This window comes from Drosophila teissieri, chromosome 3L, assembly GCF_016746235.2.
Source record: "Drosophila teissieri strain GT53w chromosome 3L, Prin_Dtei_1.1, whole genome shotgun sequence".
NCBI classification, from domain to species: domain Eukaryota; kingdom Metazoa; phylum Arthropoda; class Insecta; order Diptera; family Drosophilidae; genus Drosophila; species Drosophila teissieri.
Genome location: NC_053031.1, coordinates 16,336,948 through 16,353,428, shown reverse-complemented (window position 1 = coordinate 16,353,428; position 16,481 = coordinate 16,336,948). Strand labels below are relative to the sequence as shown.

The window sequence follows — 16,481 nt, the reverse complement described above, 5'->3', positions numbered from 1 at the left end:
AACAAAAGTGCAGGAGGGATTTATGAATGAAAAGCGGGCGGTGGGTGGGTGTTAATGGATTTCTGAGCCCGCTTGATTGTGGGAGGGATTGTGGGTCAGGAGGGCAGCGCCGCAGGCTTTAGTGATTTTGCGCCTTTTGCATGGTGCCCCCATCCACATGGATGCTGCCCACATCACATTCCGCCACCCAACGAATGCTGCACATTTCAATCTTCTGGCCTGGTCTCAATATCATTTCGACTCAGTCTGCGTTGCGCGCTTGGCGCGTTTTGACGTATTTCCGAATCTCCGCATCTTTCGCTGGAAATTTGCCCTGTCCCTGTTTTCAGTTCAGTTCGATTTGGTTTGGTTTTCGCCTCGGTTCGTTTGTTAGTTTGTTTACTTTTGCTGCTCGTCGTCGCGCTATTGTTGCTTGGCTCTGGACATTTGAGTGTGTTTTGGTGTGATAAGTGCGGTTGAAAAATCACAACTACCTATGAGTATTGCAGAAAGTGCGCGTTGCTGTAACACATAAGTTTTTTTGCTAATTTACATTAAATCGCCGAAAGTGATGGCGAAAAACACAAAACTGAGCAAAGCAGATATCAAATAATGTAAATATAAGTATGAGCTGAAATCTCTCCTAAATAAAATGGATTTATAAATTACATAGTTCGAAAATTACCCAGTATCTGAACTGAGTTATTACAAAGTTAATAATACTTATTTCCACTATTTTCACAATACTTTGAGTAAATACATACTAAACCAATGTTTGGTACATATTTTGTGTAAGTGTCTAACTCGTGAACGGCCAACACGGCGTATACGCATTGCTTAGATACAAATTTCTTCTAACCGTTAAAGCTTTAAATACTATATTTAAGCGCACTTCTGAGGTTTTTTATATTATAAAAACCTTTTCGAACAGTATTTCCATTTGTAAGGAAACCCCTATAAAACTTTGAGTTAGGTAAACACAAATCCGTTTGATTTTGTAGACAAGCAAAGGCACAGCCTCTAATTGAACTGTCAAATAGTAATTGCATAACCCTCCCACACATTTAATTTACAATCGAGTGCTAATTCAACTGTCTGAATCGACCTAATTAACAAGGTCTTTATAAATTATTTAAAATACAACATTGGTAATTAAGCATTGCATCCCGTACATTGCATCATGTGACTAATTGAGCATCGATTAATAATATCTAAAATTAAAATCACATCTTAAACGCAAAAAAAAAAAGAAAACCATATGAACATATTAAGAATCAATTGAAATGTGGTCATTCGCACTGGCCCGTGAATGAAAAATTCACAATAAACCACAAATATGACAATTTCAATAGAAACAACTAAAACTTGATGGCGGAGACTGCCGACATCGAGTGCAAATAAAATGCAATTATCGCTGATTTAAACGCGCATTAGAGAATCATAAATTTTCCATGAGCACCACATGGCCACAGGGACTAGGGTTGGAAAATGTACTCCAACACCCGCAAATAATCCACCAGAGGATTTTGGTAAACCAGCATAACAAAAACTATTTGCTGGGCAAATTGATTGGACGACGGCCACTGCATTGAATATAAATATTTCAGAAAGTCAAAGCAACTGTTTAAAGAAAATACCTTAGATCACTTTACCCAGAATGTAACAGTTTTTGGAATTTTCTTCAAACAAATAAATGTTTGTTACCCTTAATCTAAATTAACCAAAAGCTACGGTTCGAGGAATAAATTGTTTCAAGTCAATTTAATAGCCTTAGAAATGGAATATGTTCCTCAATATTTTTGGCTATATCTTAGGTAATTTTCTGTCAAAGTTTTTTACTGTGAAAAAATTAACTGGGGTTGGCAAATAATTCAGTTCATTATCGTACAGCTTAAGGTTGGCTTAGACGAGTTTGTATGCCACTCTCTTATGCTATTCTGGCTTTCAAAGGCCTTTATCTTTTTTGGCAGATTTTGCATTTTTTTTGTTGACGCCGCTTGAGGCTACGAAACATCTCTTAAATAGAAAAATGCAAAGCATAAAAAGCGGCAGATGGGGCATCGCACTCTTGAGATTTACATTGTAAAGTGATCCCCTCGCCTCGTCGCTATATACGTATGTACAGAGTATTCAGAGTACATGATGCAGACTCACAAAAAACTGCATTTAAATTAATTGAATTTTGTTGATTTTTTCCCGTCGAAGGGGCGTCCAAGGCCCCAAATCCGACCATCCTGTCCTTCGGTTCTATTGCTCTTATTGAATTGGTTTGGGGACTTGTTGGCTGACCCACAAGTCAAGATTGTGGCGTGTCTGGTGAGGCAAGTACCACAAGTTTACTTAAGCGTCGTCCGAATGCGTTTTGTGTGTCATTATTCCAAAGGGGAGCCGAGTGGAAGGCTCTTCCATTTTCATTTCCATTTCCATTTTTTGTATGCTCGCTCTCCTGCATTTGTGTTCATTAAATTTGCAAGTAAGTTGAAATGTTTTTGTTTACTTCCTCAACTGCCCTTGCTAAGCCTGGCCAAATGGAATGTTCAAAAATTATAAATGAGTTTGCGTTCCCATTAGTCGGAAATTGCAGAACTAGATTTAGACTGGTTTCATCACCCTTTAAGTTCTCAAGTTATACAAGTAATGAAAATGGAAACGCCTATAGGATATCAATAACTTGAGAATATCCCCACTAGCTGGAATCTTTGTCCTCCAAATCGGTTACTGTGCAAGGGAACCCACTTAGCGAAGACAAGAGCAAACATTTGTGCATTATAATGCCCCGACAATAGCGATTCAGCTGCATTTCACGCTTCCCTAATCCTCGCCAGCTCCCTTCGACAAACATTTCCGCCGAACGTGAGCCAGCTGGGGAGGAATATCCGTTTCCGAGTGGGGGACACAGCCAAGGGAAAGTGGGATCGTGAATCCGGAGACTGGGAACCAGCACGTGCCTGTCGCTTGACTGTAAAATAATTAGAGCAATTGCATTGGCCTAGGGCCATAAAGTTTGTGGTTGGGCAGTCCCATCTCATTCCACCCAAAGAACTGAACTGAACTGAACTGAACTGACCGCAGTGTTACAATTTTTGACTTTCATTTAAATTTCAATTAAAATGCGATTTTAATGCTACTTAGGTTAACTGGGAAACTTGCGGCATTCCCATTCCCTCATTCCCATTTCACGGCCACAAAGGCGTAAACTAAGCAGCTCATTCATATATTTTTTATTATTTCGAGGGCCAAATTGAAACGCTCATCTCATTTGCAAGCAGGAAAATAATAATGCCAGCAGACTGCTCCGAGAATCCCATATAAGCCACCTGCTGCTGGGGCTTCCGATGAGCCACAAAGTACAGGGGGGCCCAACCCATAATGCACCCATAGATAGGCACCAGATGTCAGGCACATCAACAAAGTAGGGAGCTTCAAAAGCGAGAAGAAAATCCGGCTTGAGAAGCACCCTGCAACTTTACTCTATAAATTGAATATTGGCCATTCAATCAGTTGAGAGATAGAAATGATAGTTTTATGATTATCCATAATATCTAATACTGTAATGCTCTTAAATGTGTTACACTTCATCTCATTACATTTGGAAAATTAATTAAATTAATGAATTCCGCTCGCTTGTTAGACAAATTAATGTACTTCACCACTCTACTGTCATTATTATTATAATTTAAATAAAGATACCATGTGCACACACTTTCTTCCAAGTGAGCGCCTTTTTACAAAGCATTTCCACCAAAAAAAGGAATACACATAGGAAAATATTCCCCAGCAGGCAAAGGGTAGGAAAGGAAGGAAGGATTGGTGACGAGGGACAGGAAAACGTCAGCAGCCTTCAAAAATTGAGTGCAATTTCGACGCTGATGAGAAAATGCGTTGAACGTGCTCAAGTTGCACTCTGCCAAACCGAGGAAAATTGTTAGCAAGGCGAAAGTGGGTATTTCCACATTTAACTTTAACCCGTTCGCACCAGTTAACAAAAGGCGTGGCAAACGATGGCGGCTAAGCGAAGCTAGAAATTATAAACGAAAAGGGACGCCCAGGCTTCGGTGGGTCGTGTTTCTGGGATGTCTGCCGATGTTTGTGCTTCTGGCAGCAATTTGTTTGTTTGACGAAGCTTGGCCATCAAAAACACAAAGTGAAGTGTAATTAGCAGCCAAACAAGGCCAAGTATGAGGCTCTGATTTCATGACAGACAAAAAATAACTTATGCGACTTTTTCTTAGTCTATGAGGAAGTAAGAATTCGAATCTTATTTAAATTATTCCAAGAATAATGGAAATGTTGAAGCATACAAATATTTGCTTAAGCATGTTTAATTGTTAAGGTTAAGTTGCAGTCAACAACTATGACGTTTGAATTCAATGAATTATATGTCATGTCATGTCAATTCAATACCATTATTGCCATAATTCTTTGTCAAAATGACCGACTAAAAATGATTCAATATCGCCAGCCAAATAACTGCCTTCAAAAGTCCTAGTGGCTTGGAAAATGGTAAATAAATCTTTTCTCTAATCTCATTGTCCTGAAGTGATGGCTTGCCTTTCCCAGGTGACAAATCAACCACAAATAATGTGAGTTTCCTTCGGGCTGGCCCATAATTAGCTAACACAGGCGTCTAATCAAGTGGCAAGTAGCCGAGGTTGACGTCGAGGCTAAATATGCTTTAGATGCTGGCTGATATCAAACGGCCGACTTGAAGGCAATAGCCAAGTGGCCGAGGAGCCACTCCAAGGTATTGAAAATAGTTATCGCAACCTGGGCCGGATGTCGGCATTGGCCAATGGCCATGCATAAAATTAGGTTAGTGGGGTAGGCATAATTAAGTTATGGGGTCGCATTGTTTTTTCCACTCTCCCCCATATTATTCAATAAGACGATGTCGTGCTGCCTCGAGGACATCAGACCTGGGTACCATTCACCTCCGCCTTTGACATTTCCGGTTGATTTTTCATTAACAAATCGCCCGGCTGTCGAGCTGGTTACAGCAGCGGCATCGAATTCTCGAATTCTGAGTCCCCGGCATAGTTGATCTTAATTACTTGCCATCCATTAAGACAAAGTTCAGCGAAGATTAATTTTATATTATGCATTCGGTGAGAATCTGAGTACCACCACTGGCGTACAGCTTGCAGTTCATTTTTTCCAAGAGTGGACTCATTAATCTTTGGCTTCTCCCAAACGTGCAATTTTTAAACTCGGGACTACGCATACGCAATGTGGTGTTAATAAAACATGATATTCAGAAAGGAAAGAACATGACGACGACTAAATAAATTTAAACAGTAAAAGTTGTATTTCTAAAGCCCCTCTAATTGTAAAATGATTATTATTAAAAACTTAATGCACAACTGCGCATACGCCGTGTATTCGGAGAAAATAGACACTTAAAGCACACATCTTAAGTTACAAATTTGTACAAACGAAATATAAACTTAGGTTATACATTTTGAATTCCAGAAAGCGAAAATCGATCATGAAAAGTTCTTACAAAGATTAACAAGTAATTAAAAACTGCCAAAAAATTATTGTGCATGGTGATAAACAAAGCGGTCGGTCAAGAAAAGTCGAATAATCTAATAACCAACCAAGCTATTAAGGAAACGCTTATCAACAAACGCAAAGAACTGTGAACTCGGTCAAATTAGAAACAGCCTGTAATCTTAATAGTTCATAGCTGATAACTGATAGCTGAAAATGCCGCTGGCTAATTGGCCAATCAAAAACTGCCAACTGCAAGTCCAACAAGTTTCAGCAATTAAAAAACCTAAGGAAACTTGTCGCAAAGGAGACGAGGACACGGGCCAAGACAAACGGAACTAATGCCAGCCTGAAAGGAATCTCAGAAATTAAGAAGAAAACGCTTCATGCAATTGCTCTCGACCCGAGTGCAACTTCCGGTGCATAAATGAAAATAAATACGAGCAAAGCCGAGTCAACACACAGCTCAGGAAGAAGGCACTGTCATCAGCAGCAGCAGCAGCAGGACCTCCAGAATGGGAATTTTAATGGCGATGGGATTTGGACAGGCAATGGCAATGGCAATGGCAATGCGAATGAAAATGGGAATGGGAATGGGAATGGGCATGGCAACGGGAGCCAGGGGCCAGTTGGAGTGACAAAAGTTAGACAAACGGATGTGTAGATTAGACCGGCAACAACAGCAGAAGACTTGGACTAAACAATAGTTGCAGTCAGCGAGCAAACAGCAAACACCAAACAAAACCGAACAATATGTGCACAATGCCAGCAACAACAGATGCATCCGGCTCCGCCGATGCATCAACTGACCTCATCGCAGCAAGGAGCCTCTCCTGCCACCAAGGACACCGCTCCAACTTGCGCATATTTAAACTTTTGATTAGCTGCTGCCTCCTAATGCTGTGCATTTACCCGAATGCCTGGCCCTGGTCCATCGGCCCCGGATCAGGACCTTTCTCCGTCTCGGCCGACAGCATCAAGGGTCGCGGCGATGCTCACCGCCTGGGTGAGATGGGCTCCCAGTCCCACACCTCCTTGTCCTCATCCCTGCCTTCCTCCTGGCTCACCCAGAGCAATAACCATGCAAATATATCCGAGTTACTGGACAATCTGCTGCGCGGCTATGACAATAGCATACGTCCGGATTTCGGTGGTGAGTAAGCGAAGAGAGAGTGCCACACGAATTCTAGAAAATAATTTATTTATATTTTTTGAGTAGTGGAATTATTAGGATGATATTCTCATATATCTATTGAAACATCTTTTAATTAAGTTGATGCTATTAACTAGTCAAGAGGAGAAGAGCTAGCTTAGATTTTAAATGCAAAAAGAAGAACCGAATTTATGATACTCTTAATGCTAATTTAATATAGTACCTATGATTAATAGGTTTATTAAGTAATAACAATAAAATGACCTTCTTAAATAAGTCGCTCAAGCCATCTATGGCAAACATGATAAGGACTTCTGATTTGGAGTAGCAAGCAGCTCCAAATCATTCTGTCTGTTCCAAATCCTGCGTTGTTTACCCTTTTGACTCCTTCCCCAGTCCGGGTGTAATCAGCATAGACTCGCAGATTTTCCGCTCAACGGAAGGATTTAATGAAGCGGAAATCGCTGCGAGGCGACACATCACTCACAAACGGCACCAAGGTGATGAATGCTCCCTTGATGATTGCCTCGCAGCTTATTTGGTAAATAGTTAGTGTCAAAACCGATAAATATTTACCTACACACCAACAATTTTATTGCTTTTTTTCAAGCATCCAGAGCGTTTCCTCCGAGGACATTGCCCAAAACGGATAAGCAAATTCGATTCGTTTTCAATCACGCAAATGGTGGAGGCAATAAAAATTTAAATATTTTCGAAATTTAAAATGCCATTCACTCAATTGGGGAATGGATTTTGGTCAACGTGGCGAAAATTGTTTTCGCTCAACGGCTTAAGAACAAATTACATTGTTTTTAACACTTCATTAAGAATGGGCCGTGGCACGCCCCCTTCAGCACTCCGCCCCCGTCGTGTGGCGCCAGCTGGCGAGGATGCAAAGGATACGCGGCAATGCACATCCGCATCCTGCGAGCGCGACGCATGTTTGCCGAGCGAGCTCAGCAGCAAAGTCATTAAAAACTGTTCGCATAGGCAAAATACAAAAAATTCCTGGGGGCTTCGGGAGGAGGCGAATCTAGGGCCTGAAAAATTGCATATTAGTGCAGAAAAGCTAGATAAAAATGAGTGTCAGCTGGGGATGGTAACAGATTCAGAGGGTTTGGGACTGTCTGCGAAGCGGCTTAAGTGTCATTGTTCGCACAGAGGAGCATTTAACATTTTCATTTGGGGGCTGCGACTCGCATATGAATATTCATGGTTGAACAAAACCGATACGGAGAGTACGGGGATTATAGTTGGGACTATAGTTGGATTGCGTGGCCTTCAGTTGAAGCAAATCCCATTTCCATAACTAAACTAGGCACAGGCTTGAATTGTAAACTGTGAGGAAGGTAATGATGTCACACATTCGTAGAAAGCATGGGCTAAATTTAAATGGGAAGTTTTTAAAGAAATGTACTTCGATCTACAACTTACATACACTTAATTTCAGGACCTCCAGCGACTATAGAAGTGGATATAATGGTTCGCAGCATGGGACCAATATCAGAGGTTGACATGGTATGACGAACTTAAATAAAAAAAATATTAAATCATTTCATGAAACACGAAATATCGTTAAAAACTATTTTCCATAAGCCCTTTTTTAGTAACACATTCAACCTGTAAGATTACATATGTACGTACTTAAATGCACAATGATTAATTATTTTCAGTGATATCTTATGTTAAAATTGCAGACCTTTTTAACCTTTTGCTAATTTAACTTGTCGAAAGGTCTAGAACACATTTTAAATTGATCGATTTCTTGCGTTAAAAGTGTTTTTCTGAGAAGAATCCACATTAACAAGCTGACAAGCTAGCGTTTCTGCCTCCCAATTCAATTTGCAGTGACATCTCCTGTCTGACTTTCTCACTGTTCTGCAATTCAGTCTCCGCCGATTTCTTTATTGCAGACCTACTCGATGGACTGTTATTTCCGCCAATCCTGGGTGGATAAACGTCTCGCATTCGAGGGCGCCCAGGACACGCTGGCACTGAGCGTCTCGATGTTGGCCCGGATTTGGAAGCCGGATACGTACTTTTACAATGGCAAGCAGAGCTATTTGCACACGATTACCACGCCAAATAAGTTTGTGAGGATCTATCAGAATGGACGCGTGCTGTACTCCAGCCGGCTGACGATTAAAGCCGGCTGCCCGATGAATCTGGCCGATTTTCCAATGGATATACAAAAGTGTCCTCTGAAATTCGGTTCATGTAAGTACGAAAGAATTTTGAAATTCTTTTGAATGCCAAGTGGCATGTGAAACTCAGCGCTGTAGTATAATTATGCATAATGGCTGCTTATTGCGCTTTGATGTGATTTGTTCTTCTCGTGCCGGCAAAATGTCCACTTGTTGTAGGGTACGAAGGACAATGAATCTGGGGTGGGGATTAAGCTGAATGCCATGACATTGGATGGAATGGGATTGGATTCGAGTAACCGTTGGCGACAAGAAATGTGAAGTGAGATATGCTGTGAATTGAAGGGGAAATGGAAGAAAGAAAGAAATGGCACAAGGGCCGGAAATACTCAAGTGGTTCCATGCGTCTGAATGCTGGGGGCGGATTAGATGAGGTAATGGTTTAATGGGATATCCAAATGTGGTTTCGGAACCCTACTACACAGAATTGCCAAGTTGGGCTTTTTCCCTTTCTCTGTTGCGGAATCGGACTTTACTACAAAGTGCACTATTTGGCATGGGTTTTGTGAAAATATTAGTTTCATTTTTCAACGGCAAGAGTATTGAATATAGGAAATGATATTCTATGAAAGATAATAACCCTTTTTCGTGCTCTACCCAAGAGGCGTTTCAAAAGTTGCCATAAAATGTTGGGCTATCGGATACTTTAAAGATTGTTTCGTATTTAATGTGGTGCTGAACTTATTCGTGGATAGTTGTGGGTATATGGAGCATGATGCTAGGTCAGGTGGGAATAATGAAAGAAGTCTGTAATGAGTTGAAAGCGAGTCTTCTGGCCAGTATATGAACACAGGTACCAAGTAGGTACCAGAGTTGGAATGGGGGAGTAACGTGCAGGGTGTCATTAGGAAATACTCTTGCAGTACAATGCGCCTGGTGCAGCTTAAGTAGTTTGTATGCAAAATGCAGTGCTTTTGTCCGTGTTGACTCACATGCGCCGCTTTTGAGTCCATTGTGTATAAGTATGTAAGTATTCTTGTAATTGGTCTGCAAATTCGTATATGCATTGCATTTAGCGCACGGCGCCGTCGCGCAAGTAGCCGCCTATTAAACTTGGGTGGGTCCGAGGTGAAAATAGAGTAAGGTAATGGCCTCAGGACGCATCCTTGAGTTACGCCGTACGCCGGCATGTTTAGGGTCTTTGCTGGCAGGGCAGCTGTCCACAAGCGCAGAAAATGTGCGGTCCGTCTAGATTTGTATAAAAGTCCTTCATGCCAACCGAGCGACACGGTTGTTTCACGTCCTTTTGTACAGCCGAATCGGTGATGGGGGATATGTGCTCAAAAGTACATGATTAAGCACTCCTATTATAGCGAGACGCCATATATCTTATATCGAGGCTGGTACTCGGGGTAGCAGGCGGTAATTTGCCCATATTTGCAGTTATTCGAAAACCTTCCAACTGTGAACATTCCTTAGAAGAATTGAAATGAATATTGGCATATATTTTCGAAGGGCTGGTAACAACATCATTGGGATCAAATCCGACAAACAATTACTAGGCTCCGAAGTTTAGTTGGCCGTCCTGCGAACTCGGACGACAACCCGACGTCGATTGACTCCGGTCTCCCTTTGACCAGCCCTCCGACGGCGAGATCCTCCATCACGGATGATCACGCGCCTGATAATGACACGTCGGCGGCGGCGGTGCTTCTTCTTTGTGGAGGCAGTGGTGGTGGTCGAAGACTCGGTGGTGGTGGTGGACGAATCCGTGGTTGTTGTGGCGGCAGTCGTGGTGGTGGTTGTGGCATCAGTGGTGGTGGTGGTGGTGGTTGTGGAGGCAACCTGGCTACTCTGGAGGATCAGCACCGCCAGGACGGCCAGAGAAACGGTCAGAAGATAGCGCATGACGATAGGGTTCGTAATAGATCAGGAACTAATGTTAGTGGACGAAACAGGTACATATTTATAGTACCGTTGGGACAGGGGCTGCAAGTATTAGGTTCCATGCAAACACAGATGTGCCCATTTAGAATATTTTTGGGTATTGTTCTAATTACAGTACCGTCTAGTATTTATCGTGCTTTGTTGAGGCTATTAACACATGTTTGGACGTAGATGGTAATTTTATTTTCATACAATATTTATTTTATTATCTGTGCTTAGATTAATGCTCTTTGAGAAATTTTATATTTATTTTATTTTTATAATCTTGTTTCTATTTTATTTTCTTTGCCAAGACTAACGCGCTTAGGTACCTAAACTTTTTGTTTAACAAGAAAGAATTTTATAGTTGAGTGCATGTGATCATATCGATAGGAATTTGCGATGCAAATAATAAAACAGAAAAGAAAGAATATATACTTTTCAAGAATACATACTTTCCGCATATATGGCGGAAACATAGATCAAACCGTTTGAAATATGTAATCCATTTTCCCTGCACTTTATACTCATTGCACGTAGGATTACGGGATCAAGAAGTATAAAATCTGTACATTTTCGCGTTTCAACTTAAATACTACCCAATTGCAGTATTATTCAGTGACGAAACTCACCAAGATAATGTGTAAAGGCGACTGCTATATACTTTTAGCCGCAGGCTTGATTGGCTGATACGGTGGTCATTAAAACTGAAAGGTCTGCTACCATTACGGTCCAATAGAAAAGGTCTATGTAGGCAATATTTGGGACAACTATAAATGTTTTGTAACTTGAATTTAGCAATCCATCCATCTGACAGTTTACCTTTTCAAGGAACAATGCAGACTTGGTATATTCTGAAAGCGTATCGTGGGAGCCCCTTTTTTTGAGGAACAATTTTCTCTTGTGACATTTACAAAATTTTGTGTATAATAATATAAAAATTATTATAACATTTTTCCGTAACCAAAGTACAGTAAAACATGGTCATTTTGACAGAAATAAATTTTTTATTTATTTTGAATGACAGCAACGGGCTTTAAAGAAGGTACCGATTAGTTTGCAATTTTAATTGGCGGTCCGGCGAACTCGGACGACAACCCGACGTCGATTGACTCCGGTCTCCCTTTGTCCAGCCCTCCGACGGCGAGATCCTCCATCACGGATGATCACGCGCCTGATGATGACACGTCGGCGGCGGCGGTGCTTCTTCTTTGTGGAGGCAGTGGTGGTGGTCGAAGACTCGGTGGTGGTGGTGGACGAATCCGTGGTTGTTGTGGCGGCAGTCGTGGTGGTGGTTGTGGCATCAGTGGTGGTGGTGGTGGTGGTTGTGGAGGAAACCTGGCTGCTCTGGAGGATCAGCACCGCCAGGACGGCCAGAGAAACGGTCAGAAGATAGCGCATGACGATAGGGTTCGTAATAGATCAGGAACTAATGTCAGTGAACCAAACAGATGGGAATTTATAGGAGCTTTGGACGGGAGACGACGAGTATTAGGTTATATGTAAACACAGATGTGGCCCTTGGAAATATTTTTGGGTATTGTTCTAATTACAGTCCCGCCGAGTATTTATGGAGCTTTGTTAAGATTATTTACATCTTTTTGGACGTAAGAGGCAAACGCGAAAAAACCCAAGTCCAACGAGATCCAGACTTTCTTTTTACAAACAAGTTTTCATCAAATGTATTGCGATAGCAAAAAACTCTTCTTTGTATTTGGAGCAATACTCTAAGAGTACTTGAATCTGTTTTAAAGAAATACACTTTTAGCTAAATACGCAACCTCTTTTACAAAAGCTTAGTATAACGCCGATTTTATTAATTATATAAATAAATTTGTTTATAATAAAAATCTTAAGAATATATTTTAAATTGTAAAAGAATTTAGAATTTAGAATTTACTTAAAGGAGATTCTTGCGAGCAACACCACACTATTGTAACAAAAATATAAATATTTATTTAGTTCAGAAATATTAAATTTGTAGTATCCCGCATCTTATGTGCTTTTATTGGCAAAATATAGAGATTTGAAGAAATTACTAAAAAAAAGTTCTCACAAATTTAAACAATTCGAAACTGAACTTTCAAAATAAGACGTCAGAAATTTTGAATTATCATTTGACTGATTTGAAGCCGGTAACTCTTCTCCCTACCTGATACAGGTACTTTTTAAAGAATTTAGTGATTTTTGTATTATTCCTGTTACATTACCTATAGCAAAAAAGCAGCGATTTAACTTAATAGTCACATTATAGAAAGTTTCTTCTACTTTTTAAAAAATCTTGTATACCCTCTCAAGGTTCAAGTAACGGGTATAAAAAGCTAAACTACCGAATATATTCCTGAAAAACCTAAGAATATTCCACAAAAATATTCCAGCATTTTACGCAATTTTAGCCAAACACACAATCTTAAAGACTTGTGAGTACTTGACTGCACAGAAGGCTTAAAGCTAGATAAATTTAAAACAATAGTTTGCCAAGTAATCCTCTAGACTTTCCTGCATACTAAAATCGCAATTAATTAGCATATCCCAAAAATGTCCTCTCTTTATTCTGTACCAGATTTTCTGCTGGTCATGACATATCCATTATTTTTCGGTCACAAAAAAATAAACACCTCCTTGCATTTGATGAATTTCCATCACATTTCCTACTATTCAAATGCAAAACAGAAAGTATGCAATGTAAATGAAGGCAATGGTGCTAGTTAAATATTTAGATACATTTTTTGGTAATAGGAAAGGTGTCTCCAGCCTCGTCTGCAAAACGCTAACTGGGTTTCTAACTGCCTTTGCAGCTTATCGCAAATGAACAAGCCGCCCCACCCAACCTAGAAATGTATTATTACTTCCGATTTGTTGTGAATAATGCTGGATGGAAGCAGTCAAGAATTCAATTACCCCTCCATCTAGTCCCCCGCTCCCTACTATGTACATTGCCACCCGCCTAATGTTGACAATTTCCCATTTGATGCGAGCGAACTGAAAATATTGCCAAAGTCAGCGATTGCCAAACGCCAAACGCCAAACAGAGGCAGCAGATCGGGCGTCGGTTTGCAGGATGAGAGATGCGGATTTGGGTGGTAGGTAAACCTATTCCCGCATATGGCGCAATGTTTGGCAATTTGTGCATTTTGGAGCAGCAGCTCCAGCAGCATCAAAATAAAAAAAAATAACTGAGCGCACGTGAGGCAGTGATTGGAAGGCAACCCGGGGATGGGATCTTATAGTGAGATAGGTTCTGTAAATGACTAGACGAACAGTGCTTTTGTGCGCACCGGAGATTTATGTATGTACATAGTTACGAGTATTCAAACTGACTCTAATAAGTCTCGTGTTTTTATATTCTAAAACTAATGATACTATAGTTCTGTTAGGCGAATACCCTTACAGTTCGTTTCCCTTATCGTCGCATTTGGTAAATGCCCACGTGATTTAGTCAATTCGAATATCCTGCCCAAAAGTCACAGTTCAGCACACATCTGAGTTCCGCATGTCACCCTTTTAATAGACATTTGTCCAGACTCTGTTGCAATAATCTGAAAAACAATCGAAACAGTTGGCTACACAACGTCCGATGTCATCTACCGTTGGAACAAGGAAAGGCCACCCGTCGCCATTGCCGAGGACATGAAGCTGTCCCAATTCGATTTGGTCGACTGTCCGGCTGGAAATTTAACGGACATTGTTTACAAGGCGGCTGCTCCAAGACCGCAACGGCGCCCATTCAACAACAAGGATCCACCGCGACCCACCAGCAAAATAATGACCACTTTTGCCGGTCCGGCGGCAAAGAATCAGCATGTCCGCGGCACGGGACTCAAACTGGACAAAGGTGCATTCGGTACCGGAAGGGATGCAACTGGAGGCTCGGGGTCGTCCACCGGTCTAAGCGGCACTATTACGCTGGAAACCAATCATCCGTGTAAGTCAGATACATTCGAGGAATTGTACTCAAATTGGAAACATATGTTTATTACATTTATTTAAAAAGTTTAAAGTAGTTGAATTGAAATATACCTTTTTATAGAAGAAAAGTTATCATTTAAAAAATTTAAAAAAAGTATTATACCCTATTTATTCCAGCGGAGTACTCGATGCTGATGGTGAACTTCCACCTGCAGCGGCATATGGGCAACTTCCTGATCCAGGTCTATGGTCCATGCTGCCTGTTGGTGGTCCTCAGCTGGGTGTCCTTCTGGCTGAACCGCGAGGCCACTGCTGATCGGGTTTCCCTTGGCATCACTACCGTGCTGACGATGACCTTCCTCGGACTGGAGGCTCGGACAGATCTGCCGAAGGTGTCCTATCCCACGGCCCTGGACTTTTTCGTGTTCCTGTCGTTCGGCTTTATCTTCGCCACCATCCTGCAGTTTGCCGTGGTGCACTACTACACCAAGTACGGATCGGGGGAGTGCTATTTTATAATCGAGGAGCTGGACTCGGATTCCGGGGAATCAGAGACGGAGCCACTGACTTCAGAGTTTCGGGGTAGCACAGAGTCCAAGATCTACGAAGTCATTCCACTGTCCATGTGCGCGATTAGCATGCCGCCGCCTCCCAATCGGCTGGGTATGCTAACCTCCAGGAATCGGAGGCCCAGAAACAGGCGACATGGTCTGTGGAGCATGAAGCTTCTGAGTCTCTTCGACTGGCGGCGGAGAAGAAAGCAGCCCCGTGCCGACTCCGACGAGGATGAGGATGACGAGCAGACGCAGCTGAGGGCCAACGAGGCACCGACCACGTCTGCGGCAGCTGCGGCGGCACAAGCTGCGGCACAGGCTGCTCGGATTAGTCCTCCAGCTGGAGGTCGCCGCAGAATGTCCTACTACCGACGCGAGGAGATGGAGGCCCGAAGGAAGGGCAAACGAACGCCACAGTACAACTCCGTGTCGAAGATCGATCGCGCCTCGCGGATCGTCTTCCCACTGCTATTCATCCTTATCAACGTGTTCTACTGGTACGGCTATTTGTCGAGGAGCTCAAGGATTTTGGCCAACACGCCGGATACGAGCACTTGATGTTACCTTTTAGCAATTTAGACAGGGTCCTCGAAGAAATCATTAAGCGATCGCCGGCAGCAAACTTACAACCAAAGCTGATTGATGCATATGCATCGTTTAAAATCAGCGGAAGATAACGCGTGGGGGGAAAATCAGTTGGGGGATCGGGAAAAGCAGGGGATGGGTTTAACTTTTCAGATTCAGTTGCGCTCTTATTCTGATTTGCTACCAAATGTGACAACGCTTTATGAGATTTCTTTTCGCGCTAAATTGCTAAAGTACAGAAAACAGAACTCAACTCTAACATATCAGAGGACTTGTTAAAACGGACACCCTTGAAAATGTCGGGCTTCAAAGGTCGAAATATTGTAAAAAATGAGCGAAAACAGGTGTTGAATTATTTCAACATTACACGGAAGCAAACCGCCAAAAATATAACTTCTGTGATACTTGCTTGCTTTGTTTTGACAATTAGCAGCTCTCATCGATGGGTCTTCTGTAAATTTGTTGTACAGGTAACCAATAAGTTAAATAGTTTCGATTATGTGTGTGTCTTAAATAGTTCAAGTTGATTGACGATTAATTTAAAAGTCACAGCACAAGGAATTTGCACTTAGTTGAGGAATTTGTTTATTTCATTGCCAATTGCATGTTTTACATGGGATCACCAGGAGATAGGGAAAGAATTAGAAATTGTCGTCTCTGCTTTTCTGTGCGGGCAAGTAATAGAGGATATGCTAGTATTTTAAAAAGTCACTCAGCCTATATTGTTAATGCAGAGAAAAG

General features: G+C 41.6%; 1 protein-coding gene across 2 annotated transcripts; it reads left to right on the top strand.

Annotated features, from left to right (window-relative positions):
• Positions 1–275: 275 nt before the first annotated feature.
• On the top strand, positions 276–16,381 carry LOC122618310 (gamma-aminobutyric acid receptor alpha-like). Of its 2 annotated transcripts, XM_043794666.1 has the most exons (7): positions 4,383–4,482; positions 4,540–4,723; positions 5,449–6,622; positions 8,073–8,140; positions 8,536–8,839; positions 14,252–14,617; positions 14,779–16,381. In XM_043794666.1, exons 3-7 carry the CDS (start codon positions 6,223–6,225, stop codon positions 15,711–15,713), a joined length of 2,073 nt encoding a protein of 690 aa, XP_043650601.1. In that variant the 5' UTR covers positions 4,383–4,482; positions 4,540–4,723; positions 5,449–6,222; the 3' UTR covers positions 15,714–16,381. The 2 variants fall into 2 exon arrangements, with proteins under 2 accessions (XP_043650602.1, XP_043650601.1); XM_043794667.1 differs by lacking the exons at positions 4,383–4,482; positions 4,540–4,723 and adding an exon at positions 276–593.
• The last annotated feature ends 100 nt before the right edge of the window (positions 16,382–16,481 follow it).

Excerpts from the sequence above, each read along its gene's own strand:
- LOC122618310 (XM_043794667.1), top strand. The coding sequence starts at position 6,223 with ATGTGCACAATGCCAGCAACAACAGATGCATCCGGCTCCGCCGATGCA. Across the intron at positions 8,141-8,535 it reads CAATATCAGAGGTTGACATG|ACCTACTCGATGGACTGTTA; the intron begins GTATGACGAACT and ends TCTTTATTGCAG. Across the intron at positions 14,618-14,778 it reads GCTGGAAACCAATCATCCGT|CGGAGTACTCGATGCTGATG; the intron begins GTAAGTCAGATA and ends TATTTATTCCAG.